This window comes from Coloeus monedula, assembly GCF_965178545.1.
Source record: "Coloeus monedula genome assembly, chromosome: 7".
Taxonomy (NCBI): Eukaryota; Metazoa; Chordata; class Aves; order Passeriformes; family Corvidae; genus Coloeus; species Coloeus monedula.
In genome coordinates, this window is record NC_138787.1 from 26,303,295 (window position 1) to 26,328,430 (window position 25,136).

Genomic DNA, 25,136 nt, shown 5'->3' on the forward strand with positions numbered 1-25,136 from the left:
CTGCTTAAAGAGGCCTGATTTGTGGCAATAAAGAGCACCCTTTTGCATCTGCCTGAGGACTCTGCTCGCTTCTTATCCCCACAGAGAAGTGCTGCTTGTACAAGTTAAAGCAGGCACTGAAGAAAGAGCAACCAGAAAAGCAGCTGCAGGAGCAAACTGGACCCTTCTGAAATTAAAAAACATGTCGTTCTTCACCAGAGTTTTGACGATGAAATGCAAGCAGACGCTTGAATGTGAGAGGACTTACTTTTACCAGGCACTTTTAGCCAGCAGCAGGTTTCCCGGGCTGTCCCGGCTCTGCAGCAGCCAGTCCCTGGAGATGAGGAGCAGCCCGCGGCCAGCGGCGGGGAACAAAGGCGAAGGGCGCGGAGCGGAGCTGCTGGAGCCTCCCCCGCGCCGCCTGGGCAGGGTGAAGAGCCTGCACGAAATGCCCGGACCCAACACCCTCTATAACCTCTACGAGTTCTTCTGGAAGGACGGCTTCGGCCGCATTCATGAAATCCAGGTACAGCTCACTCGGCTACTTAATGCTTTAATCACGCCAGGATTACTTATACCTTTCCTTTCCTCCCCTCCTAAACACCGGTGAATCGCCGGCTTAGCAGCACCGCAGCTGGGCATCGCCGCGCCGCCTTCCCGCTGGGGAGAGGCAGGATTCAGGGGATCCCCCACTCCCGTTCCCGCAGCACCGGAGGCTCCGGCAGTTTTGTTTCGCAGGGGATCCCCGATCCCGGCTCCCCGTGCCCCGGTGCCCGCGAGCGCTCCCCGCTAATCTTTGTGCGCGTTTTGAACCGCTGGGGAGGTGCCTCAGGCTGAAAGGGGGGGGGGAAAGAAAAAAAAAAAAAGGTATAATTTATTTATTTTTAAGTGGGCTGCTTCACAAGCTTGCAGAGGGCTTATTTTTGGCAGGCAGGGCTGGGAAGCGTGGGCTTTCCCGGAATCTTAGACCGTCGCACCCACCCGTGCCGTGAGGCTGTGCCGGCACCCGGGGCCGCCCCAGCCCTGCCGCGGCTGAGGCGCCACCGCCGCTGCCCTTCCCTCAGCCCGGCCCGGCGCTGCTCCGCTGTGTTCAGAGACCATTTTGTCTCTCCTACCCCGGCCTCCCCTTAAATAAACACACTTTGCCTGTATCAATCCCCTGACGAGGCGGAAGATGCGCCGGGCCCCGCTGCCGTCAGCGCTGTCCGCCCCCGTCCCTTCAGCAGGAGGCGGGCGGTTTGAATCTCTCCGGGGGTGAGGGACAGGCCCGGGAGTGGCGGCGACTGGCGCTGCCGGCCCTGCCGCCCCCTCCCCGGCCGCCACAGTGGCGCGGGGGAGGGGAGCGGGTGGCGGGAAGCGGGGCCGGATGGCGGCGTGAGGGGAGGCAAGGGGGGAGGGCGGCTCCTGTCACCTGGCGGGTGGCGGTGCTGAAGTGGGGGGAGGCGGTCGAGGGAGCCAGAGCCCGGGTGGGGCTTGAGAAGCGTTCTGTGGTCTGGGCACCTCTGCTGCTGTGGTGTCCCGCGGGCCGCGGCGGGTCCCCTCCGTCGGTCGCACCTGGTGGGGGTGGGTGGGGCGCGTTATCCCTGCGTGGCACGGCGGGAGCTGGGTGGACAAGGATCCTTCTTCTCTGTGCAGCGCCTCGGGGATGCTGGCATGGGCAGCACTCTTACCGTAAGGCTGTCGCTATCCAGAGATGAATTGTTTTGGTTGCTTGCCAAACATGTGGGTTTCATTCCTAAAAAGCCACAGTGCGTCTCCTGGGGCCCTTTCCCTGTGTAGTCCAAGCTATTTTAAAGGAAGCACTTGTGTATAAGGGAGTAAAGAGGTGTGTTTCACCCTTTTGCAGCTGTGGATCCATAACGCTTTCCACCGGCAGTGCAGATCTCGTTGAGAATACCTCAAATGGCGGATTTATTATTTTGCTTTTTTTAGTGATCTTTCCCAAATCGCTAGGAAGAAATTCACAGTCAGCCCCAAGAGGTTTGCTGCCTGAAAATTATTGAAATTTCAGAAAGAAAAAGAGAGAAAGGGAGATAAAAACAGAAAAGGGAAACTAAAGAAAACAGAACTTTTAAGTGGTTTGAGAATCAAAACTCGAAAGTTAAGATTTACAGAGGTCCTAAAAACACCAGAAAGAAGCAGGAGTCAGGAAAAAAAAGAATTGCATAAGTTGCTTAGTTTTGTCCAGCTTTGTTCTATTTACCATTTAGATTTTTAAGAAGAAATGTTAGGGTGTATGCTGTGTTCCATGGCACCCAAACAAGATTGCTGATGATGAATTTGATTGCTTGCTAGCCAAGACATGCATATGAAACTTGAAGACAACTAAAGCTTTTTTCTTTTTTTTTCTCTAACTCCGTGGTGGTGTACAGAATTGGAGAGGTACTCATCATATTTTCATAACACTAAAAACGATGTTACCATTGGTTTCAAGTTCTTTCCCTGTCAAAACAGTGAAAATTATTCAAAATAATAAAAAGAATGTAAGACATCCTAAATAGTGTATGCTTTTTGCTACAACTAGCTGATATGGGTATTTCTTTCTTTAGTGAATATTCTTCCTAGAAAGCAAAGTGTGAGGAAGGATAAGGAGAAGTTGCAATATAATACCAGTATTTATTCTGTTTTGAGTCTCAAAAATCACAAGATGCCCTGTTTGCCTACACATAGAATGGAAGCAGGCATTAACTGAATTAATAACAGTCTGTTAAATTTAACAATACAGTGAATGTCAGGAATGAATTAATACCAAACCCTTTGGTAACCAGCACAGCTACTTAAACATTGTCCTTCAGTGCATGCAAATATTTGTGCACTATATGCAGAAGGTGTGCGGAAGCCGAGCACTTTTTCACAAAGGAGGTTCTGTTCTCAGTAACATGGTTCCAGTTAGTCCTGGCCAAAGTAGTAATGCCTACTGCAATTATGATGAAGGGAAAGTATTTTTAATTGATGGGGTTAGATCTCTTTTGTCTCATGCTATGCAAGGATGAAGAAAAGAAAGGTGAGGAGGGAGGGATTTGGATGCTGGCAGTTTGAATTTATGGTGTGTGAAAGAATGACTGGCATGAGAATGGTATGTGAGGCACTAGAGTGGAACATTTTCAAGGTTTGGAACAAGGGAAAGGAAAACCCATGTTATGATGGAAAATATGGAAAAAGAAATCCTGGGCATTTTTTAATATGTGAAATTGATAGACTGATGTTCATTCTATTGAAAGAAAGAAATGTCCAAATACTTTGTCCCTATCCATTTCTGGTTTAAAACTAGTATTTAATTTGTTGATTGGATAGCTTGTCACTTGATTTATTTTCTGTTGAAGTTCGTTGTCCCATGTAAACCTCACCATCAGTGAAAAAAAACCAAACTGCTCCATAAATAGCAACATTTGTTGAACCTGTTTTTCTGTGACTGGTGGCCAGTATTCCTCTCACTCCATTGATTTTTCCTTGCTGCACTCCTTTCCCAACTCATGTCTTCCTTTAAAGGCATATACTCTCAAAGTTATTATCTCCAAGTTCAGTATCCCTAAAATATCTCGAAGGCAAGAGATACTTTGGATTTTGGGAGTGCTTGTTCATACATTGCTCTCCCCGTGGTGTTGGTTAGGAGCAGACCAAGCAGAAAGGACAGCAGTTGAGTCCTGCTGTAGCATTTCCCTCAGCAGGATGACTGTGTGTCTCATGAATCCAGATAATGACTTTCGAAAATGGTAAGAATATCGTTGTGGGAGACCTTTAGAACTTCAGTCTAAGTTGGCCATTGTGTTCCAAAAGTAGTTGAGAGGTGACTGGCAGAGACCACAATTGCAGAACTCATGGCTTATTTGGAAACTACACAAAAAGTGTTACATTTTTTATATGCACTTGGTATTATATTCTGAAGAGTGATTAATGTGTCTTAAACTAATTGTTGGCAATTAAACAATTCATCTCCGTAACTAAGATTGAATAAAATATATTTCACATAAGTTAATCTTGGGTCAATACTAGACTTTCACAAGTGTAGGTGGTGTCCACCACCTTTGGTTTATATTCAGCATAACTCTGTGTGCAGATGTCTTTGGATTAGAATGTAGGTAACGTGTCAAAGTTAAGCTTTGGTCAGTTTACGTCTTAATACTTTAACCAGAAATAAAGGCTTTAGAACTGATTAAGTTTTGATAATGTCTTTTTAATAACTGCTTTGCAGTTTTGGTGTGTTTTTTTCCCCTCTGAAATGAGGATGTACCTCAACTCCAAGTGGATTTCTAAGAGTTGAGAATTTCACTTCATGACCATGTCAAAATGAAATTTATTTGAAATAATCAGTAAGGTTTCATGGGACAGTGATAGTGCATTCTGACTGGAAAACTTTTTGGGTTGGTTTTGTTTGTTTTAATATATATACACAGTTTAATGTTTTCCAATCTTCTTTATTAATTTCCAATCCTCTTGCTTCAGCTTGAATCACATGATTTGTGGATCAACCACTCAATAAACTTCACTGCAAGAATAAGACCCCACCTTTTTCCTTCTTTTGCAGAATTAGCATACGTCTCTCTCAAGTTCACTGCTGACAAATCTGTTCCAAAATGCAGTTTTTCACTAGGCTGTTGTGCTGTCATTGTTCTTGGTTAGGTGTAAGAAACTTACACGTAGCTTTTCTATAAGCAATTAAATGGTAGAGTAAGTAGTGATTTACAAAAGATGTTAAATTATATCTTTGTATTATGCTGTTAATTTAACCCTATATGCTTCCATGTTTTTAATTTTTGCAGACATTCTTTCTAACCTCTTTGATCTGAAGGGATGTATTTTTAAGTGCACCAGGTCCTTTCATCTTCTCAGTGTTTGGTTTCACTCACACTCTGTGCCTTAGAGCTTTTGGTCCTTTCAGTCAGGAGTCCTGAACTGTGTGACCTCTCTTCCTTGTGAATATTTCACTGTAATGCTTAGATGCTTCTCCTGACATTTCAGACTATTCCTTGACTGGAAGGCTGGAGATAAAATTTGAGATGTGAGAGATTGTGTATGACAAATTGTCAGTTTCCTTTTGTGATAGTTTTCCTTAGTAATACTTGACTTCTGTTTCTCTTTGTTGGTGATGCTGTAGCAAAAGCACACTCAGGAATATGGAAAGATCTTCAAGTCTCGCTTTGGTCCCCAGTTTGTTGTATCCATTGCAGATCGAGACATGGTTGCTCAAGTCCTCCGAGCAGAAGGCAGAGCACCACAAAGAGCCAACATGGAATCCTGGCAGGAGTACAGAGATTTACGGGGGAAAGCCACGGGGCTCATTTCTGCGTAAGTGTTGTTACTCCTCCACTTGCCTTGTTTTCTTGTATAAGTTCAGTGGTTTTCTGAAGGACTGCACAGGTCATCTGGGAAATCAGGCTGCTCTGTGTGGGAAAATCAGTGTGTCTAGTGGGGGGAACTGAGTAGGTATTTGTGGTGAATGCTGTGAATTTGTCTGTTCTGCTGTGAAGTTTCAAAGGGATGGTAATGATGTGTAGTTGAACTACACTACAAAGTGAGCTACTTTGCATGAAGACAATCTTTGGGAATGTTGATAAACAGGAGTTGTCTGAGCTGCCTCACTCACCTACAAGCAGTTTTACAGACTAGAGCTTACTATCTTCGGCACTGCACTGCATGAATGTGGGTTTATTGCATCAGTTCTAGACTGTTCCATCTGGTTGGCAGTGTGCTGTGCGGAATTGTTGGCTCAGATTGGTTTTGGCTTTACTGTCCACCGAAGTGCCCTCTCAGTAGACTAATGCAGAGATGGTGAATTCACACCGTAGTGCATCCCCACACAGATATTTTTGAATCTGGCTGATTCCAGAGGAGTTATCTGTCTGTTCAGCTTGTATAACCTGGCAGAGCCTGTGGGTGTGGTTAATTCCCACTGGGACCTACTCACAGTCCCCACTGACATAGGATGTTTATTTAGAGGGAAGATAATTTCCTGAGTCATGGACAGTCTGTTTTTTCATGGTAGCAAAAGGCTTTATATATTGCACTGTAGACTCAAATCTTAAGCTGCAGTTGAGACTCAAACTAACAGTTCCTTGATACTTAATAGAAAGAGATCTTAAATCAGGAGACTCAGAAAATACCTGTTAAAGAGATCAAATTTTTCTGCTGGCCAGTAAGTTTCTGTGCCTTGCAATGGCATTGCTCTAGGTAAAAAAAGTAATGGGAAATATGATAATTTAAAATAAACATTTAAAAGATAATTTCCCGTTTTCATAAGGAATTGAAAGGTATCCCTGGAACCACTGTTCCCAAATACTCAGCTCATATTGAGCATTTAGATACTGCAATTCAGATTTTTAGTCTTCAGCACAAAGGTTTCCAAGCATAGCTCATCTGAAGCAGAATCTGTAGCTCTAAGTTGTTTCTCTACAGGTAGATCTTCTCTCTTATTACTTTGATGGTTTAGAATTGGGGTAGCTGAAAATGATGTATCGGTAATGGGATTTATGGTACCAGCTCAAGTTGTTGATTTGTCAGATCTGAATGTGATACCTTTATTTGGTAATTAAGTACTGATTCTGTGTACAAGCAGTTTTGCAGACTACCCATTCAAATACTTATTTAAAATAATTTTAATAGAATATTCTACTAATTTCTTGCATTAGCTACTACTAACAGACTAACATAGGGACACTTGTCAAATTCAGAGCACCGAGTGGGCAAGTTCTGTCACTCAACCCAGAGATTGACTTACACCTGAACATACATGTTGCAACACTGAAATTTAATGAGGATGTGCAAAAAATGCAGAATAAAATTGTAGGAGCATAATACAAAATATACATTATCATGATTTTCATTTTACTACTTGCTTTCATATGACATGAAAAATTGCAAATGGTTTGGTTGCAGAGCTTTTATCCAGCTGATTATTGTTAAGGAAAACTATGTATAGATATTATTGATAATTTTTTCTAGGGAGGGGGAGCAATGGCTAAAAATGAGAAGTGTACTGAGCCAAAAAATTCTGAAACCCAAAGACGTAGCTGTTTACTCTGAAGGAGTCAATGAAGTTATCGCAGACTTAATTAAAAGAATCCACAGCCTCAGAAGTCAAGAGGAAGATGGAGAAACGGTGACCAATGTTAACAAACTTTTCTTCAAGTATTCAATGGAAGGTAAGCTTGGGCTGGATCTGTAAAGAAAAGCAGTGTGGTTGTGGTTAGGCATTTCTGTCAAATGACCGTGCCCCATTGTGGTTAATCTGAAAAGGGAAGTTTGATATTCTGCATTCGTGTGTCTTCCTCGTTAGTGCAGTGGGTATCGGTAGAATTCCTTTGCAGAGTCCAAAGACCTGATACCTTGTATTAAGGAGCAATTCCCATGGAAATGCTGTTGTATAGGTGAAATGTTCAAGCAAGGCCTTGAACAGTCTCAGTAACTCTGTATTTCTGTATTGATTTCTCAAGAATAAGGGTGCTGACCTTCTAACAGGTGACTTCTAAGACATGTTAATTTCACAATATACCAGCCAAATTCCAATGGGGAATCCCCATGTGATGTCTCTAAATTCAGTTCATGGCTTAATGTCGGAAAAGATACTGCTTTTCCCTGCTTATGCATGCCAAGTGAGGGATTGTTATGCTTGCCTTAATATCATCTGCTACTGGCTACCATTAATGAGGGAATGCTGAACGGAACCCTGGCCTGAGCCTGGATGGCATTTCCTGTGTTCTTACAGAAATCTCTTGGTGATGTTTATTTCATGTATTTCTTTAACTGACTGCTTACAACCCCATCTTGTTATATGTAATGCCTTTTAAAAACATTGGTACTCTTTGCTGACAGGCAGCTGAGTAATTTGGGATTTGAAGAATTTCCAAATTGCTCACTTACGAAGATGTATCAAATTGCTGGCTGTCTGCTTGGTCTATTTCACATTAATAGTGTCTAAAAATGGCATTTAACTACCAGTTTATGGAATTTCAAACTGTGAGCTTACAGATTCACTATAACTGATGGGTCAGTGTAAATTCTTCACATTCTTTTAGTTTTTCATTTATAACTTGTGCCTGGCACACACTTGTTTTCTATATGACTTGCTGTTTATTTAACTTACACTGTAACTCTTTGGGAACCAATATGTAAGATTTCTTCAAAAGGACCATTTAAGCAGCAAGAGGAGGTATAAGAACTAGCAGTTTCTGAAAGAGGCACAAAAAAAATAAAAGGCACAGAAAAATATCTTCCCAGGGAGGAAAATTAGGGAAGGAAGATTGAGTTGAAAATAACCAAATTTTAAAATCATTTTTGTCAGTAAAGATAATTTCTAGTGGGGGTGCCTGCAGTACTGCATAAAAACATCTGTGAAAATTACAGCAAGTCACAACAAGAGACAGTCAACATCATCACTTGCAACAGTGTCACTCTTGCTGTTTTTCAGGGCTGGGTGGAGTATGGTGTGTGCAGTAAAAGCACTGTCTGGAGTGCAAGCTTTCTATCCATTTATACAGATTCTGTATTCATTTGCTACCAGCTGATGGCAGACACAGCCACTGGTGGAAACTCCTGCATTGTCACCAGTTATCAGAAATGTCTTTGGACTTGCGTGTCCCTGTGGGTTCAGAGGCCAGCAGGGCAGGCTCAGGATTTGTAGTGCAATGTAAAACACAGCAAACAGGCTGGAGGCTGCTCTACTTCTGATGGAATTCCTGGCTGTCTTCTCATGCTGAACATTACTGACATAGCAACTACTCTCTTGCTACATTGTTTAGCTGGGCTATTTTACTGTGTTTTGAATTTCTGTTCTATCTGTTCCCCAACTGAAGTAGTAATAACAACAACAACAACAACAACAACAACAATAATAATAATAATAATAATAATTTCTTGTAAGGTAGTTAAATTTTCTGTTAGTTAATTCCTTAAATTATTAATACATAGTGATGCATATGTATAGCCAATTCTTTGATTTTTTACGTGCAGGTGTGGCGACTATTCTGTACGAATGTCGGTTGGGCTGCCTGGAAAACAACGTCCCACAGCAGACTGTTGAATATATTGAGGCTCTGGAATTGATGTTTAGCATGTTTAAGACCACTATGTATGCAGGTGCTATTCCCAAATGGCTTCGTCCACTTATTCCAAAACCTTGGAGAGAGTTTTGCAGATCCTGGGATGGACTCTTCAAATTTAGTAAGACTTAGTAGTAGAAAAGTTCAGCTGTATTTGTGCAGGTTCTGTGTGCGATTGAATGGGACAAGCTGCATTTCTCTTCTAAAATTGTAAGAAGATATTGTGGCAGAAGTTTCATATTAAATGCAGGCTGGACAGGGGAACTGTTTTAAAAAATATTCTACTGAAAACAAATTTTACTAGTACATTTCAAAACTCTCCTTTTTTATACTGCTCTTTCTTTATTTATTTCCATCTGTTTCAGTACCCACTTGTCACTCCAGGTCCAAGTTCTTTGCCAAGGTTTTATCTTAAGCCACTTTAATGAGGGTAGTTTCATTGACTTCAGCAAAATTTTAGTTAAGCACCCTGACAAATAATCACCACTAAAACTGACTAGAAAGTTAATAAACTAGGCTCTGGCAACTAATTAAACATGTTTAAAATTTTATTTTTATATATATATAAGTGTATAAGTTGACATCGAAGTACATTGATGTACTACAATATGGGGGTTTTTGGTAAATAAAACATTCCAGGCTGCTTTATGAATCAGCTTTCATGTACGTTCATGTAAGTAGGCAGAAGGAGTTGTCTTTGCAATTTTTTTTAATGTTCTTGAGTGTTAAAAAAACCTGAATCCTTTTTCTCTCTCAAATATTAGAAAGCTGCATGCATTTTCAGTTTTTTGTAAGATCATTCTGTGAGTCATGAACTTTCTGAGGAACTTTTCTCCTCTTAATCCATTGTTTGACCAAAGATGCTGTTTGCAGTCACTAAGGTATACATGGAACTGTGGGTGAAATTGCTCAGCTTGTCATTCACTGAAGTTTTTCAATTTTTGTTACTACTTGGTGCTCCTCATCTTTGTCCTCAGAGTAATTAAGTTCTGTGGCTTTGACCTTCTGGTTGCTGCTAGCATCTTGTAGCAGCCTCTCTGTGCTGGGTTGCAGCATGTTCTGCAGAGTTCACCACTTCTTGCAGAGTCATCAGAAAAAAAAGCCAGGTGGGTGTAAGAACTTGGCCTCGAGCTTCCCTGGAGAAAAGGGAAAACTGGAGTCTCTTGTGTCCTTTCTTTGTGCTCAGCATTCTCATGCTGTGAGCTTCCAAGGTTCCTGTCAGCTCAATCTTTCCTTGCCATGAGTACCCAAGGACCTCCACCACCACTCTAAGACCTTTTCCATAAGAAAAGAGTTTTTTTTTCCCCTGGATGTGCAGTGTAGCATAAGTGAGCAATGTGATTACTGAATGAAACCAGCAGAAAAATAAAAATGGAGGCTTAACAATTATTTTGAATCCCAAAGGTCAAATCCATGTTGACAACAAATTGAAGGCTATTCAGTCTCAGCTTGACCAAGGAGAAGTAGTGAATGGTGGGCTACTTACAGACCTCCTAGGGCGTAAGGAACTTACTTTGGAAGAGATCTATGCCAACATGACTGAAATGCTTCTGGCAGGAGTGGACACAGTAAGCTTGTTACCGTTTTTCTTGTGCATAGCTGTTTTCAGAAACCAGTATCACTAGCAGCTCTCTTCAGGGGGGTTATGTTGTTTATAAGGATGTAATTTTTAACACATTTAAGCCTTGATGCCTTTAAAGTGATACAAAATATTTCCTGTACTGTGTAATCTCTCCACTGGAATGAAGTCAGTGTTCTGTTCTAGCTGTGGTTTGCAGGAAGGAACCCATCACTTGGGAGTCTGTTCCACAGACTTATTAAACAGATAAAATAGCAATTGTCTTTACATTCAGCTTGTATTTTACACATTTTCTTTTACTAGTTTGTTTATCAGGTTGGTGTTTGTGCTACTTTAGGTAGACCACAATAGAAAAGTTAGCTGAAAGGTAGTGTGAAAAAAATTGATCAACAAGCTCCTATGTAGAGTTTGGTAAAGGATTTTCATGTATGGCTAATTAAATCAATTGGGACACACATTATGGATCAGATACCTGATTTCTGCTGGGATCCATTAGGAGGGGGATGTTAGGCCAGCAATGATGTGGGTAAGGCATAAGTTCACTCTACCCCTGCTTCTGCTGGCAACATAGAGTCATGTTGAGGCAAAGAGCTGTGGTAAGGGTTCAGGACTAATGGGGCTGGTGCATCCAATATGTTAACATCTAGGAATGTGTCTTAAGTGTCTCTTATTCTTTATTCTTCTGCTTTGCCATATAGATCATTTGAAGAAACATTAACGTCATGTGTATATCTTCCCCTCCTCTCACTCCTATCATATGAAATCAGTGTAACTCAGTACTGACTGTAGCATGACAATCAGAAGAATAAGGAAAGATGAGTTATTGTATATACAATGTATACAGAGTTATATGTATCAATGAACGCTGCTATTATAATGATTGTAATGGAACAAAATTTTAAAAGAAATTATATTAATTTGATAAAGAAAGTGCTATGTAGAACTTTAATAGTCATACAGTAGAAAAGCTTAAAATAAGTTAAAAAGTAAAATGTTCTTAGAGAAAATTAAAACTCCCTGGATAATTGAATTCAGAATTTTTTGTTGTTGTTTTAAGGAGGTTTTTAACATTTCTTGAGAAAACAAAAAAACCCCAACAGTATCACTTTTGAATTCCAAAATAAGGAGCATATGTAAATCTTTATGTCCTGAATATTATTCCATTGGTTAAATATCCCAAGGGCTTATGACTTTGTAGAGCTTTTGATGTTTGGTTAAGAAAAGCAGTTATTCATCCCATTAATTATCTAATTTTTCGGACCGTTAATTTTCCATTTTTAGTGTGTGACAGTTTTTTCCTTGGAATGGAAAATGTAACCCCCTTTCATCTAAATTATTATAATTTTGAAATTAAGGAGCTTTCAGGCAAAGATATGAGAAACAGGAATAACAGTTCTTTATTAATATATAGATAACAAGGCAAACAAACAGCAGTAACTATGGCAGTAACAGCAAACAGAAGCACAAACCCAGTCCCAGCCTTCTCGGCTGTCAGGCTATTTCCCCTCGGGTGCAGTTCCGCTCGCAGCCGGCAGGGGCGCTGGCGGCTCCCGGTGAGCAGGGCAGGTGCGATGGTTCCCCCGCGGCTGCAGGGGGCGCTCCGGAGCGAGCTCGGGGAGCACGCGGCACTGGCGGCCTGGGATCCCGGGAAGGGAAGGAACAAAGGCTTCACAAACCCCTGGGCAGCCGATCCCGGTGTCCAGCCAGACCCTCGGGAACAGCAGGCTTGGAGTATCAGGGAGGAGCACAAATCTGGGGTGGTAGACGAGATGTATCAAACTCTGGAGCTGCAGTGGGAAGCCCAGGACATCTGGGCAGGCAGGGGATGCGGAGCTACAGTGTAGCGAAGGCTTGAAGCAATGGCAGGGGCAGGGCAGCCACGGCCCAGCTCCTAGCAGGGCAGGGAAAGGCGGGCTTGGGATCCCGGGGTTTTCTCCTGAGGCACCCCAGCAGATGGTGAAAAAGTCCCTCTTTTAGTGAGGTAGGGTGTTAAATAGGGTCCCAGTGCAATGGCTGCTCCAGCGAGCAAGCTCCACTCATGGTAGAAGGAAGGCAGCAGAAGGCAGAACCCCACAGTGGTGATGAATTCTCCCCACAGTGACCACAGCCTCTCTCCCCTCCAAACACTGAGAGGGCAAGAGAACTAGGGGCTGCACCCAATCCCTTTTTCCCAGTTCAAATCTCATGGCATCTCTGCCCTAGATGAGAAAACCCCAGGTAAAAGAGAGCAGTCAGCTGGACCTATCCTGCTGTGGCCAGGTCTTTTGTCTCTCTTAAGTATCCAGCCCTTACTGTCTCCTGGCAACAAATATGGGGAAAATTCTTTAGGAGAAAAAGAAAAACAAAAGGAGAACTCCTAAAACCCCAACATTATCCACCCTGCATTTTTCCCATATTAGCATATTACATCAAACTTAAACCTTTAAACTATATACATACATGCATTACCCCAATTATATACATATATACATGCAGATACAGATACAAGTACAGTGCCATGGGTAGTTCACCCTAAAACAAGGTCCCTTTGAGATATGCATCGGGTCTGTCCATCCTTTTGCATCGCCCACCAGGTGCAACCTGGTCCCTGAGTGAAGACAACCCCACGGATGGGTTTGTCTTTGCTCGAGGCAGAATTAACCCAAACAATTTTTCCAGGCATACCTCTCATGTGCACCACTGGAACCTTATCCCCGTCTGTTGTTTGTAGGGGTTCGGATTGGGCAGGGCCTGCTCGGCTGGTGGAGCCTCGGGTGTTAACTAACCAGGTGGCTCTTGCTAAATGCCTCTCCCAGTTTTTGAAAGTCCCCCTACCCAGTGCCTTCAAGGTGGTTTTAAGCAATCCATTACACCGCTCAACCTTCCCAGCTGCTGGTGCATGGTAGGGGATGTGGTACACCCACTCTATGCCATGTTCTCTAGCCCAGGTGTTTATAAGGCTGTTCTTGAAATGAGTCCCATTCTCAGACTCAATTCTCTCAGGGGTTCCATGCCTCCAAAGGACTTGCTTTTCAAGGCCCAGGATGGTGTTCTGGGCAGTAGCATGAGGCACAGGGTAGGTCTCCAGCCACCCAGTGGTGGCTTCTACCATTGTGAGCACATAGCGCTTGCCTTGGCGGGTTTGAGGCAGTGTGATGTAATCAATCTGCCAGGCCTCCCCATACTTGTATTTGGACCATCGCCCACCGTACCACAGAGGCTTCACCCGCTTGGCCTGCTTGATTGCAGCGCATGTCTCACAATCATGGATAACCTGGGAAATGCTGTCCAGGGTTAAATCCAGCCCTCAGTCTCGTGCCCACTTATAGGTGGCATCTCTGCCCTGATGGCCTGAGGCATCATGGGCCCATCGAGCTAGGAACAACTCTCCCTTGTGTTTCCAATCCAAGTCTATCTGGGACACCTCTATTTTCACAGCTTGATCTACCTGTTCGTTGTTATGCTGTTCTTCATTAGCCTGACTCTTAGGGACATGGGATATTGATGGACTTTCATGGGTAGCTTCTCTACCTGAGTGGCAATGCCTTTCCACTCATCAGCAGCCCAGATTGGTTTTCCTCTATGCTGCCAGTTGGCCTTCTTCCACCTTTCCAGGCAACCCCACAGAGCATTGGCTACCATCCATGAATCAGTGTAGAGGTAGAGCTTTGGCCACTTCTCTCTTTCAGCAATGTCCAGAGCTAACTGGACGGCTTTGAGTTCAGTGAGTTGGCTCAATCCACCTTCTCCCTCAGTAGCTCATGCAACTTGTCGTGTGGGGCTCCATACAGCGGCTTTCCATTTCCAGATAGTGCCTACAATTCGGCAGGAACCATCAGTGAAGAGGGCATATCTTTCACTCTCTGGTAGCTCGTTATATGGTGGGGCTTCCTTGGCACATGTCAGTTACTCCTCCTCTTCAGAAGATAATCCAAAAGTCTCACCTTCCGGCCAGTTTGTAATTTTTCCAAGATCCCAGGGCAATTTGGGTTTCCAATATGGGCGTGCTGTGTGATGAGGGCAATCCATTTGCTCCAAGTGGCATTGGTGGTGTGATGTGTGGAAGGAATCTTTCCCTTGAACATCCAACCCAGCACTGGTAGTCAGGGTGCCAGGAGGAGTTGTGCCTCTGTGCCTATTACTTCTGAGGCAGCTTGGACTCCTTCATAAGCTGCCAAGATTTCCTTCTCTGTTGGGGTGTAGTTGGCTTCGGACCCTCTGTATCTTCGGCTCCAGAATCCCAGTGGTTGACCCCGAGTCTCACCAGGCACTTCTGCCAAAGGTTTCAGGACAGACCATGGCTCCCGGCTGCAGAGTAGAGCACATTCTTCACCTCTGGTCCTGTCCTGAGTGGGCCAAGGGCTACTGCATGAGCAATTTCCTGCTTGATCTGGACGAAGGCTTGCTGCTGTTCAGGGCCCCAGTGGAAATCATTCTTGTGGGTAACCAGGTAAAGAGGGCTCGCAATCTGGCTGTACTCAGGAATGTGCCTTCTCCAAAAACCTATGGCACTTAGGAAAGCTTGTGTTTCCTTCTTGTTGGTCGGTGGAGACATCGCAATGATCTTACTGATGACCTCGGTGGGAATCTGACGTCGTCCATCTTGCCACTTTACTCCCAGGAACTGGATCTCCTGGGCAGGTCCCTTGACTTTGCTCCTTTTGATGGCAAAGCCAGCTTCCAGGAGAATCTGGATGATTTTCTTTCCTTTCTCAAATACCTCCGTTGCCGTGTTCCCCCACACAATGATGTCATCAATGTACTGCAGATGTTCTAGAGCCTCACCGTTTTCCAGTGCAGCCTGGATCAGTCCATGGCAGATGGTGGGACTGTGCTTCCACCCCTGGGGCAGTCAGTTCCAGGTGTACTGCATGCCCCTCCAGGAGAAGGCGAACTGAGGCCTGCACTCTGGTGCCAAAGGAATGGAGAAAAATGCATTAGCAATGTCAACAGTGGCGTACCACTTCGCTGCTTTGGACTCCAGCTCGTACTGGAGCTCCAACATGTCCAGCACAGCAGCGCTCAATGGCAGAGCCATGACAGTCCACAGTCAATCTCCATTCTCCATCTGACTTGTGCACAGGCCAGATGGGGCTGTTGAAGGGTGAGTGGGCCTTGCTGACCACCCCTTGGCTCTCCAGCCATCTCCAGATGGATGGGGATCACAGCATCTCGATTTGTCCGATACTGCTGGTGATGCACTGTCAAGGTGGCAATTGGCACTTGTTGCTCTCGCACCTTCAGGAGCCCAGCTGCAGAAGGATTCTCTGATAGTCCAGGCAAGGTGTTCAATTGCCTATTGCCCTCTGCCTCCACAGCAGCAATCCCAAAAGCCCACCTGAGTCCTTTTGGGTCTTTGTAATAGCTGTTCTGAAGGAAGTCTATGCCCAGAATACATGGGGCCCCTAGGCCAGTCACAATGGGATGTTTTTGCCACTCCTTCCCAGTCAGGCTCACCTCCGCTTCCAATAGGTTCAACTGCTGTGATCCCTGGTCACCCCAGCAATAGAAACAGGTTCTGCCCCCACGTGTCCCAATGGCATTAGGGTACACTGTGCACCAGTATCAACCAATTTCTTTGTATTTCTGATGTGCCGGGCCATTGGATCCACACCATCCAAAAGATCTGATTTGTTAGAATTGATAAAGAGGCCTGGTGGCTCCGGCGGGAGGAGAAATTGCAGTCCAAAACCAATGTGGTTGATAAGAGCAAGCTCCGTTTATTAGCAATCCAGAGGCACTTATATAGTATACCAGCTTGTTAACTCTTAAGTGGCTTAAAACTTATCAAAGCGCATTTCTGCTTCTACCTAATTGGACTTACATTGGCTAGCTTCTACAGGTATGTTATGATTAAAAGAATTCAGAGTTCACCTCCCCTCTCCAGGTCTTATCTGCACAGCTGTACATCTTCAAAACTCCCTCTTTGTTTCCCAGGCCTTTTTCTCATACAGGCCTTTTTCTCATGCAGAGTTTTTGCTTGTACAGTCCTTTTATTGATCCCAATAATTCTATTTTGCAACACTGATTCTCCCGTGCCTTTTCATGGCTAGAGGAAGGACCCTTCTAGCCATGGTTATCATTCCCTCCCTGGCCATACTTGCTAGAGGTAAATAAAATGCTAAATAGAGTAGGCCTATCAGAAACACTTGGTTAGTATCTAGAGGAAATGTAAACCCTTCGAAAGCTGGTGGGGTAGGCCTAAAGAACTGGTTGAAGGGTTGGGAGAAAACTTACCCTGGTGTTATTTCCTCACAGAAGGTACCACTTTTAATGTAACCCCAAAAAACATGCACTTTGTGTGTGATAGCCCTTTATCCATGTACCCACATTCTGGAGGAAGTTAAAAGCCCATGAATTCTTCACTTTATTGACCCATAGTGCAAACTAGGTAACAGCCACAGTGGCCTTAGTCATAGGAACCACGTTTAGATAAGGAGGTACAAAGGGGAGAAACGACCACGTGCCACCTGAACCAGGGTAAGCTAGACCACATGGTGCTGCCTAACAAGGTTTCAATGTTCAGCACACAGAAATGAGGTTATCCAGGATCTGTTATTCCTTTTTCACTGTTTTCTCCCAATGCCCTCGAGCCCCACATTGGGTGCCAAGATCTGTCTTGGTTTGAAAGACAGGTGTCTGCCACGGAAGGCAGAAGCCTCCCTTGGAATGGAAAATGTTACCCCCTTCCATCTAAATTGTTATAATTTTGAAATTAAGGGGCTTTCAGGCAAAGATATGAGAAATAGGAATAACAGTTCTTTATTAATATATAGATAACAAGGCAAACAAACAGCAGTAACTATGGCAGTAACGGCAAACAATCCCAAACCCAGTCTCATCCCTCTCGGCTGTCGGGCCCTTTCCCCTCGGGTGCAGTTCCGCTCGCAGCCGGCAGGGGCGCTGGCGGCTCCCGGTGAGCAGGGCAGGTGCGATGGTTCCCCCGCGGCTGCAGGGGGCGCTCCGGAGCGAGCTCGGGGAGCACGCGGCACTGGCGGCCTGGGATGCCGGGAAGGGATGGGACAAAGGCTTCACAAACCCCTGGGCAGCCGATCCCGGTGTCCAGCCAGACCCTCGGGAACAGCAGGCTGGAGCATCAGGGAGGAGCACAAATCTGGGGTGGTAGACGAGATGTATCAAACTCTGGAGCTGCAGTGGGAAGCCCAGGACATCTGGGCAGGCAGGGGATGCGGAGCTACAATGTGGCAAAGGCTCAGAGCAGTGGCAAAGGAATGGCAGGGGCAGGGCAGCGGCAGCCTGGCTCCCAGCAGGGCAGGGAAAGGCGGGCTTGGGATCCCGGGGTTTTCTCCTGAGGCACCCCAGCAGATGGTGAAAAAGTCCCTCTTTTAGTGAGGTAGGGTGTTAAATAAGGTCCCAGTGCAATGGCTGCTCCAGCGAGCAAGCTCCACTCATGGTAGAAGGAAGGCAGCAGAAGGTAGAACCCCACAGTAGTGATGAATTCTCCCCACAGCGACCACATCCTCTCTCCCCTCCAAACTCTGAGAGAGCAAGAGAACTAGGGGCTGCACCCAATCCCTTTTTCCCAGTTCAAATCTCATGGCATCTCTGCCCTAGATGAGGAAACCCCAGGTAAAAGAGAGCAGTCAGCTGGACCTATCCTGCTGTGGCCAGGTCTTTTGTCTCTCTTAAGTATCCAGCCCTTACTGTCTCCTGGCAACACATATGGGGAAAATTCTTTAGGAGAAAAAGAAAAACAAAAGGAGAACTCCTAAAACCCCAACATAGTGATGTAGCATTGCTTACCAAAGGATAAAATATAATATTAGCAGAGATTATATCTGTTCTGCTCTGTGGATGCTATGAGGGGACCACCATATGCTTAAAAGGGTTTGGAAATGTTCTGAGTAGTATTTTGTTGTCTTGTTTCCTGTGAAGTGTTTTTATTGGAAGTAATGGTGAAATGCATATTGAAAACTAACAACTAACTTAATCCATTACTGTTTAGAGTGTTTATGTTTCAATATTGTTTACATAATTGGGTTTGCATTTGGTTTGTCTGTTGCTTTTTATATTTCACTGGGAAAATATCAACATGGATTGTTTTGATATGTGGTGGACTTTTAGATGGAAAAGGGATGAAGGAGGAGATGTCGAAGTCTGGCAACATCCCACAGAATCCAGATGTGAATCATTGCCAGTCTGTTTCATAACATATAAAACACATAGTTGAAAGCCGATTGTTTTTCTTGGCTTGAAATGATTTTTAGTCTTGTTGGCCTTCATGATGATGATTGTGGTTTCTTCCTTAGACTTCTTTTACTTTGTCCTGGGCAATATACTTGTTGGCGAAACACCCAGAGATTCAGCAACGTGTTTATGAGGAAATAGTCAATAAGATGAGGAAAGATCAAGTTCCAGTTGCTGACGATGTCCCAAAATTGCCTTTGATTAGGGCTGTCCTGAAAGAAACCTTGAGGTAAGTAGCAGACAACTGAAAGATTTAATTCCATGTTATTCTAATGGATTTTGAGTCGGTTCTAGCATTTTTATTTAATTGTTGCTACTGCTATTTGCAGCTTCTACTTTTATTTCTTGTAGCAGTATTGTGTCCAAGGATACTCAAGCAGTGAATAAGGTAGATTATATAATGTTAATGTTTCTCAGTGGTATCACACATGTATGGCATGTCTGTTAAGGTCCGGAATCGAAGGCTTGATTTTTTCCCTTTAGTCTGTATGATGAAATGTAAAAACCTCCTCCCCCCCACTGGTACTTTGCAGTGCCACATCAATAATTTTAAGCTTCTTGATTTAAATTAAAGGCATGTGACATCCTTCTTTTAGTATGTTTATACTGAGTGTTCATCATGAGGTGAGGAGAGTAAGAGGATTTAAAGAAGGCATCAGTAAGGCTTTTTTGGCTTTAGCAGTAGTGCTAAAATGTCTCCAGGTTGACCACCTAACTTTGTGCTTGTACATATGTAAAGCAAATAAATGCATAGACCAAATAACTCAACCTTCAGTTACAATAAATAACTTCTCTCAGATGATGGTCATGTTCTCACAGATGATTCAAAGTCCTTGAAGCTCCAAGGTGTTCTGTACTTCTGAAAAACATTTTTGCTGTGAATGGATATGGCATTCATGCTGCATATTTGTGAATGCAAATTGGAATCTAAACTTTTAAAAATTGTATTAGTTATTACTGTTGAACTTCAGATAAATATTTCTCTCTAGGTTATATCCAGTATTGCCAGGAAATGGAAGAGTGACCCAAAAAGACTTGATCATTGGAGGATACTTGATACCTAAAGGGGTAGGTTCTGTTGCAGTCCTCTGCAGAGAGCAGTTTAATTTCTGTGTGTGAAATATGATCTGCTACAACATGTACACACTTCATTGATTTTAAAAGATTTCACCACGCTAGAACATTAAGAGGAAAGTATTTCAGTAATACCCATTTATATGCCACAAATGGATGTTATGATTGACTTGTTGCTGTTGTTTTGATATTTTTTTATTTGGGTCCTCACCGGCAAATGAAATTTATCATCATGACTTATTCTTAATATTCTTGAGGGTGGCGTCTATTAATAACATCTCTGTGTAAATGGTACAATTCAATTAAAAAAGCATGAATTTCATTATTCTTGCAGTTTTCTAATTCTTTGTCTGTTAATTCCCTTTGTAGAGTTTCTTCCTTTTTCGCGTAGCAACTTCATGAAACAATTCCCAATACTTGTGACTTTTGTTCCCATCTCCTTCCCCACTGCATCTTCTCTAATGTATCCAGCAAGATTGAGAACAATTTGAAGATTATTTCCTTTGACCAGTTGAGAGAGGGATTTGATTTTTGAGGTATCCTTTTGTCTTTAGAATTACTCAAAGATACTTAATTTTTATCACCTCTTATTGCAGAAATTACAGTAATTGCAAGTGCTTTTAAATTTTGTTATATGCATTGGATTTAGCTAAACATAAATGTCATTTCTTTCCTTAGACTCAACTGGCACTTTGTCATTATGCTACTTCATACAGTGAAGAAAATTTCTCAGAGGCGAATGAGTTCCGACCTGAGCGCTGGCTGAGAAAAGATAATTTGGACAGAGTAGACAACTTTGGCTCCATCCCCTTTGGTTATGGCATTCGAAGTTGTGTAGGAAAAAGAATTGCAGAGCTGGAAATCCATCTTGCACTGATTCAGGTTAGAACTATGTGACAGCATTTCAAGAAGAAAAGTGAATTGGTATTATTTTTTTTATGTATGCCATTTCTGGATACCCTACAGTGCTCAAAACCTTTGTTTTGGACTATTGTCTAATGTACTCATCCTACAAAGACTTGGAAAATTGAAAATAATCATGCTTGAAATGTAGCATAGTATTTAAACTACATTGTAGATGGTGTAGTACACATGATGGTAAAGGTAAGTTTGTTAAGGAAATATATGGATTTGGTACAGAAGGCTTTTGTAAGAAAACCAGAGGTGTTCCTTAATGTATATTAGAATGGTTACCTGCTCAGTTTCTATTTTTTAGTTAGAAGAATTCAGAACTTTCAAAGATGTAAAATAGATTTTATATCCTTGTACTGATCACAGTGCGATGACAAATAGTAGAATTTTTCTGTGTTCTGTGCTTTTCTGTCTCTTCTTGTTCTTTCTTCTAACTCATTATCATTTTAGATACACATAATTCATAGTTATATAAATAGTTGGTACATATTGATATATATAGGTTTAGATTGGTTCATATAATAAAGAAAACATTCCCAACAGCTACTACATTTTTTGTCATTTACAAGACCCCCTTCAGCTCAAATAATGAGTCCAGATTGTACAATCAAATCTCGAAGATTTGGTAACTATTTATAGTTATTTAAGTATAAAAATATTTAGATCCATTTTATGTATTCAAAGCAAAGCTTGACTGAATTTGTCTTTGGATTTCCTTCAGGAAATTTCTAGCGCAATCTCTGAAAAATTAGCACCTGTCTTTTGAACCTGAGAGTGAGAGAGCTCCCAGGGGGCTGGGTTAAAAAACATGCTTCCATCTCTTTGAGAAAGAGGCTCAAGGAAGCAATTGAGAACCTGCTTTGTTTTCTGGACAGAAACTAGAACTAACCAGCACATAACCTATTTACAAACATCGAGATGATATTTAAGTGATTTAAAATTAGAAACACGTAGAGCTCATCAAAGAGGAATTGTTTCAGACCAGTCTGATTTCCTTCTTTGACTTGATCACTTACCTAATGTGGGAGTATAAAGTAAGTCATGTACTCTGACTTCAGGAAGTATTTTCACATGTCCTGTATGTTTTTCTCTATATTAAATTAATAAAATTTGTTCCACATGGAAGTGTCCATAAATTGCATGCACAGCTGGTTGGAAAAAGGAAATAGCTGGAGGTAGTAGCTATCAAATATTTGCTGTTGAACTTGGGAAAGCATTTAATTAAAATTCTATAAAAGTCTGTCCTGCATTTGATTTAGGCATTTTCATTATGGCATTTATTTTCATTTAGGCATTTCATTCATAGTATTTTCATTAACAGTGTAAGTGATGGATTAGAGAATACTTTTACCATTTGCATGGGATACCAAGCTGATGTGAATTAAGTTAAAATCAGGGGATGTAAATATAGAATTATGAAAATAAAAAGGAGAAATGTTCCAGAAACAGCATAAAATTATTCACTAATGACAGTTGCAAGTTAGTGCCCTTGAGAAGAAATAAATGCATAAATACAAATTTATGAACAACCGTCTGGATAATATTAGTACCATAGGAACATACTGGAGGGATATAGTAAAAAATCAGTCAATTCTGACAAGGCAATGTGATTGTAGATTATATTTGCAGCATTAGCAAGCATTTTGTATGTCAGAAAGATGAGCTAAATTACTCAGTCTTGCCAAACACTGATGCATCCTCACTAAGCAGTGATAAACAGCCATCCCTGCACACTGCATTTTAAGGACAATATAGGCAAATTCAAGGAAATTTGGAAGACAAAGAGAATAACAAGAAGGACTTAAAAAAGAGAAAAGTTAGATAACATTTTTGTCAAACATCTGACACTGAAAAAGGCAGTTATATATAGGAAAATAATGCATTGGTCATCAGTCATACTAGGAGAAGGATAAGAGACAATTACTTAATTTATAGAAAAAACTGTTTGAGATTTATTATTAGGAAAAGTTGAGGATGTTGCAGTATTTCCCTCCTGAAGGTGTAAAAGTAGATAGCTGAGGTATTTTTTGTTCAGAAAAATGTGTCTGATGAGATTGGGACTCCTATTGCTTTCTTAATAATTTCACATATTGATTGATATTAAAGGAAGTGAAATCAAAAACACATAGAGAGGAACCTCACAAGGTTTGAAAGAGACCTTAGTTTCTTTGATAGTTCAGACTGTTTAATCTGGAAGTTCTTCAGAAAGGACTTGCTCAGTCCTCCCTCAGTCAGAGGAGGAAGATTTTGAACTATAATCTTTACCTTGTAATACCTTATTTTATTTTCCTGGATGGGAATCATAGCACTTAAACTCTGCAGAACTGGCAATGCAAATTTTGCTTGTGACAGTCTCTTCTCTTTTTTAAAGGCTAATCTTCATCAGTAACTTTGCAATTTTTCTAATACTTGTCCTGTTTATGTTCACAGCTACTTCAGAATTTTGAAATCAAGATTTCTTCCAAAACAGAACCAGTTCATGCCAAAACTCATGGACTTTTGACTCCTGGAAACTCCATCAATGTGAGATTTTCTGACAGAAAATGAAACTCAAATGTTTTGGAAGTACTTATGCAATTTTCATGGAAACAGGTTTGCATTTTGTGGAAGTTTAAAACATGTTTGTTCTCTGGTTTCTAGGTATTTGACAATATAATGAAGTATTATGTTCTGCCTTAGTTCTAGCAGTACATAACAGCAGTTACCTCTCCCGTAACAGCTAATTACACATATGAAAATATATACCAAAAAAAAAAAATCCTTCTTGCACTGAGGATCTCCTTTTATCTGGGAGAATTCCTAGTAATAACAACACATGCATTGAAAAAGCCAACCAAAAGTAAGTTCAGACATGTCAGTATCATTCAGTGGTTTTGTTAAACTGCTACTCAGTGACTGTATTTGAGAGCAAGGGGATTACTATATATGTGAAAATTAGCTGCATGTATAAGTTTGTATTCTCCTGTTTCTTTTCCTCCAGTGTTTTTTAAAAGTTTCCATGTAACACTGATTTTTTTAAAATCTGTAAAAACACTTACTCTGCATGTATTAAAAAAAAAATTCCAGTAATATGAAAAGCAAGGATAGAAAAAATACAACTTATGTCACATTGTTTAGACTTGAAATACAGAACATATGCAAATTTATCTAAACTTAATCCCCATAAAATGTTTCTATATTGTTAAAAAAAATTAAAAGTCTTAAAAATGAAAGTTTAAATATCACATTGGAGAGCTTGTAGCCAGGCATTGTTCTCATCACCAAAGCACAAGCCACTGTCACTGTTCTAGCTAATATGCCAAACCCAAATGTAAATATTAAAAGGAGGTAGTTGTTACATTTTTATCATTTAATTAAAATGCTACTTTTATTCATAGTTCTTCAACAGTAAGAACTGGAAACTTCCCATTTTAACTTGCTGAACCCATAGGCAAATACAAAGTTCTGTAGGATGGAAATGTGACTACTGAAGTATTCAGAGAGATTTTTTTACTGTCTAGTGCCTAACAGAAAGTGTGGACATCTGGAAATTTGGGATTGGTTTTTAGGGGGTTATTTTGTCTGTTTGGTTGGTTTTTAAATGCTATTATTTTTCCTATGACAGCCAACAGAAAATTCTCTTTTGCATGATACTTTGGATAACTTTAGTATCAATGCACTAAGCTTACATTCTCATTTTTGAGAGAAGCCTTGTACCTTGTGTCCATGTTATGCCTTGAATGGTGCTCAAACCTGCATATCCTAATATGATACATATGTAATTATGTATCGTTAACTGTTTACATGTCAGGCTCTGACTGTTGTTAGGGAGGTAGTTTACATACTGACAATCATAAATATTTCAGCAAAGTTTGCAAAAGTTTTGCATTTTAAAATGACAACATTTTTCTTTGCTTGTCTAGCCTTTGGAAGCCAAAGACAGGTTAGAAATTAAATACCACACTGTAGTTTTAATGGTATACATGAAATTTCACATAGCTAGCTACTACAGTCACACTGTTGTGGTATTTTGTTCCTTTTTGTGGTGCCTTTTCAAGGTTTAGACAAAAGAAAAACCAAATTGATCTGATCTATGAGAGGATTAAATGCTTACATAAGGACTTTAAAATGTTATTCTTGTATTGAGCATATATGTGTACTGTAAGAAAACCAGGTATTCTGTTTGGGAGTATTTTCCTTGAACAAATTTGCCTTCTGATTTTTCCAGGTCTTCCAATTATTCTATCTTTTTTTTTTTCTTTCGCATTGTTATTTTCAATTGTCTCCATCTTAAATCAAATGAAGAGATTTGTATTTGCCAGAGCCAGCTGACATCCCGAAGGAGATGTTTTTCAAACATCTGTTTAAAAGTCTATGGACTGAGTATTTGA

The 25,136-nt window shown here is 41.7% G+C and overlaps 1 protein-coding gene across 1 annotated transcript; it reads left to right on the forward strand.

Moving 5' to 3' along the window:
- Positions 1-12: 12 nt before the first annotated feature.
- CYP27C1 (cytochrome P450 family 27 subfamily C member 1) lies at positions 13-25,047 on the forward strand. The gene is made up of 9 exons (XM_082284587.1): positions 13-505; positions 5,075-5,265; positions 6,919-7,118; positions 8,926-9,135; positions 10,419-10,582; positions 18,843-19,009; positions 19,770-19,848; positions 20,533-20,736; positions 23,197-25,047. The coding sequence occupies exons 1-9, from the start codon at positions 182-184 to the stop codon at positions 23,311-23,313; spliced, it is 1,656 nt and encodes a 551-aa protein (XP_082140713.1). The 5' UTR covers positions 13-181; the 3' UTR covers positions 23,314-25,047.
- Positions 25,048-25,136: the final 89 nt, after the last annotated feature.

Bases quoted from the DNA above. Each gene is read 5' to 3' on its own strand.
- CYP27C1 (XM_082284587.1), top strand. From the start codon at position 182: ATGTCGTTCTTCACCAGAGTTTTGACGATGAAATGCAAGCAGACGCTT. The intron at 5,266-6,918 runs GTAAGTGTTGTT...AATTTTTTCTAG, and splicing joins GCCACGGGGCTCATTTCTGC to GGAGGGGGAGCAATGGCTAA. The intron at 10,583-18,842 runs GTAAGCTTGTTA...TTTCTTCCTTAG, and splicing joins TTCTGGCAGGAGTGGACACA to ACTTCTTTTACTTTGTCCTG.